The sequence below is a fragment of the Polyodon spathula genome, chromosome 38, assembly GCF_017654505.1.
Source record: "Polyodon spathula isolate WHYD16114869_AA chromosome 38, ASM1765450v1, whole genome shotgun sequence".
In the NCBI taxonomy this organism is placed as follows: domain Eukaryota; kingdom Metazoa; phylum Chordata; class Actinopteri; order Acipenseriformes; family Polyodontidae; genus Polyodon; species Polyodon spathula.
Genome location: NC_054571.1, coordinates 2,656,998 through 2,659,497, shown reverse-complemented (window position 1 = coordinate 2,659,497; position 2,500 = coordinate 2,656,998). Strand labels below are relative to the sequence as shown.

General features: G+C 46.5%; 1 protein-coding gene across 1 annotated transcript in view; it reads right to left on the bottom strand.

The window, feature by feature from the left end:
- Window positions 1-89: 89 nt before the first annotated feature.
- LOC121304496 (complement C3-like) overlaps window positions 90-2,500 on the bottom strand; it is a 12,974-nt gene continuing 10,563 nt past the window's right edge. The window contains exons 14-16 of the mRNA XM_041235660.1: window positions 2,000-2,161; window positions 1,135-1,264; window positions 90-169 (exon numbers count right to left, since the gene is read on the bottom strand). Of these exons, the coding sequence (XP_041091594.1) occupies window positions 90-169; window positions 1,135-1,264; window positions 2,000-2,161 (372 nt within the window). The remainder of the gene's footprint in view (window positions 170-1,134; window positions 1,265-1,999; window positions 2,162-2,500) is intronic.

Below are 2,500 nucleotides of genomic sequence, written 5' to 3'. Positions count from 1 at the left end.
TAAGAAAACCCCTGAGAGACAGCATGCACGCTAGCTGAAGCTCATTACATATAACCTGACACACAGTGACTTCTAAGACCTGACGAAGCTCACTCACCCAGCGTTGTCTTGTGCTCAATCAGAATGACAGAACGGCGTCTTCTCTTGGGAGGAGGGGGGCAGTGGGTCTCTAGAATGAGAATTCAGAACCGGTTACATGCGGACCCAAAGGGATTCTTTGTATCGTGTGCCTTGCCCTCTATATTGCATTTATTTCATATGCTTTTGTAACGGACAGTGTCGTGGGATGCACTGCCGTTCCAGATTCTGTCCCGCCGGTGAGACGAGATCCAGTTAACTCTAAAACCACGACTGCAGAGCAGCCCGGCTCTTTCGCACTGCGGTTATAGCGCTCGCGTGCGGTGAGCGGGGTCGCAGGGTTCGCGCCCAGCCTGCGCCCTCTTACGCTTTGCCTTTGTCTTGCACATTATTCAGTAAGCCCAGAAGACACTAGATTATAAGAGGTGACGTCAATACGTCTCTTCAACCACTTCACGGAAGGTAAGATTTACTGGAATGGTTGTGTTCGCTCTCTGTGCTAACTTAATAGGCATGCAAAGTCATTTTTGTCATAGTTTTTTTTCCAGGATGTTATTTGTGAAGGTGTTACTTTAAATAGCAACTTGGCCAGGCTATGCAATATTAGCATGGTCTTTATTAGCTTCTCTCTTCAGTTGAAATGGGTGTTAAATGCGTGCTTGTGCTCAACTCTAACCACAAGCTGGTTCTCACACCTCTTTTTATTGTGTTCAGTCATCAGATCCTAACGACCTTCTTAAAACTCTGCACCCCCTTTCGCCTCAAAAGAGCTCTCAGAATCATGTCTAACCTCCTAGTACAGCCGGTACACCAATGTGTAGCTTTTAACCTGCCCCCCTGCAACACATCACCTGGGGCAGATTGCTTGCAGGGGGGGTGGGGGCGGGCACGTTAATGGTTACACACTGGTGTTCCAGCTCTACTCGGGGAGAAATCACAGAGTGTTTTAAACTTTAAACAGACAAGGTGAATTTAAACAAGACGAACAGCGTGCCAGTTAAGACGCCAGCGTCATTTCAAACACGGATCTGTGAAGTAAACGCAGCGGCCCCTTACCTGACCGGGTCTTTGTACTAATGCCAGCGCTTGATTCAAACACCAGCCCGGCGTCCGTGAAAACGCCCATATTGTCAGGTCCGCTCCCTGCTGTGCAGCCAATGTCATTCTTCTCAACGACATCCCAGATCTGAGGAGAGGACACCAGCAGGACTCAATGGGAGTGACCGTGTATCCGACTCTTAGCTTCCCTGTGCGTTTCAGGAGAGTCTCCTCGCTCTACTGCCTCTCCTAACGCGCCACTAACTGGAGGTCTCTTCATACACATACACTAGCAACGTGGGAGCAGGAGGGTGGGCATTGCACTCCTGCAGCTCCGTTAACAAAACAGATTTTCTGCTGCAGTTATTAATTTCAGATTTTTCTTAAAAGAAAAGCAACAATTATTGCTAACGCTTTAGTTTGGGTATTATATACACCCCATAAACATGTTATTAATTCACTCACAGTTACAGAATATGATTAGAAATAATAAGACCACTATACACTAATGACATCTCATAATCTGCATTAGAAATACATTGCATTGCTTCTGCGTTAGATATAATGTCTACTCTAACATTGTTATAGATTATTTACAATCACCTATAGTGGATTACTGTTTATAATCACCATAACGGACGCCCAATCTAAAGTGGCCCACTTGGTTTTATTCCAGATGCTGATGTGTATGTGAGGGCTGATTTAGTTATCCTCTGCTTGTTTCTCTCACCATGTTTTGTATTGCTATAAAAAATATTCTCATGTCTGCTCTGAGCTCACCGGGCTCCTGACGAGCCAATCCGACACCCCCTGTGGAACCCCGGTCCAGATGGGCCGGGCTGGGAGATTCTGCCCCCCCCGGGTTCTCCTCTGTGCCTCTTACCTTGGACTGGGACAGCTTGTTTTTGTTGCTTAGCACGAACACCCCCTTATCCACAGCGACAAGCCCAACCTTGGCTTCCGGATCGCCTCTTAACCGGAGGCTGAACTGCTTGCGAGGCAGGTAGACCCGTCGGTCTTTATCGCTGACGGGGGTTACGAGGAGCTGAAGAGAAACAAGCGGGTCTGTCAGTAACTCTGGAGCACACATTAAATCACTTTCTAATTTCAAAGCAGGTTTGGGGGTCCAGTGGTTAAAGAAAGGGGTTCAATCCCGGCTCAGCCACCGACTCGCTGTGTGAGACCCTGAGCGAGTCACTGAACCTCCTTGTGCTCCGTCCTTCAGATGAGACGCAAAACAAACGAGGTCCTATTGGAAGTGACCCTGCAGCATCAAGTCGATTTTGGATAAAAGTGTCTGCTCAATAATAATATAATAATAATAATAATAATAATAATAATAATAATAATAATAATATGATATTTAATTCCTCGTCTGTCAAAT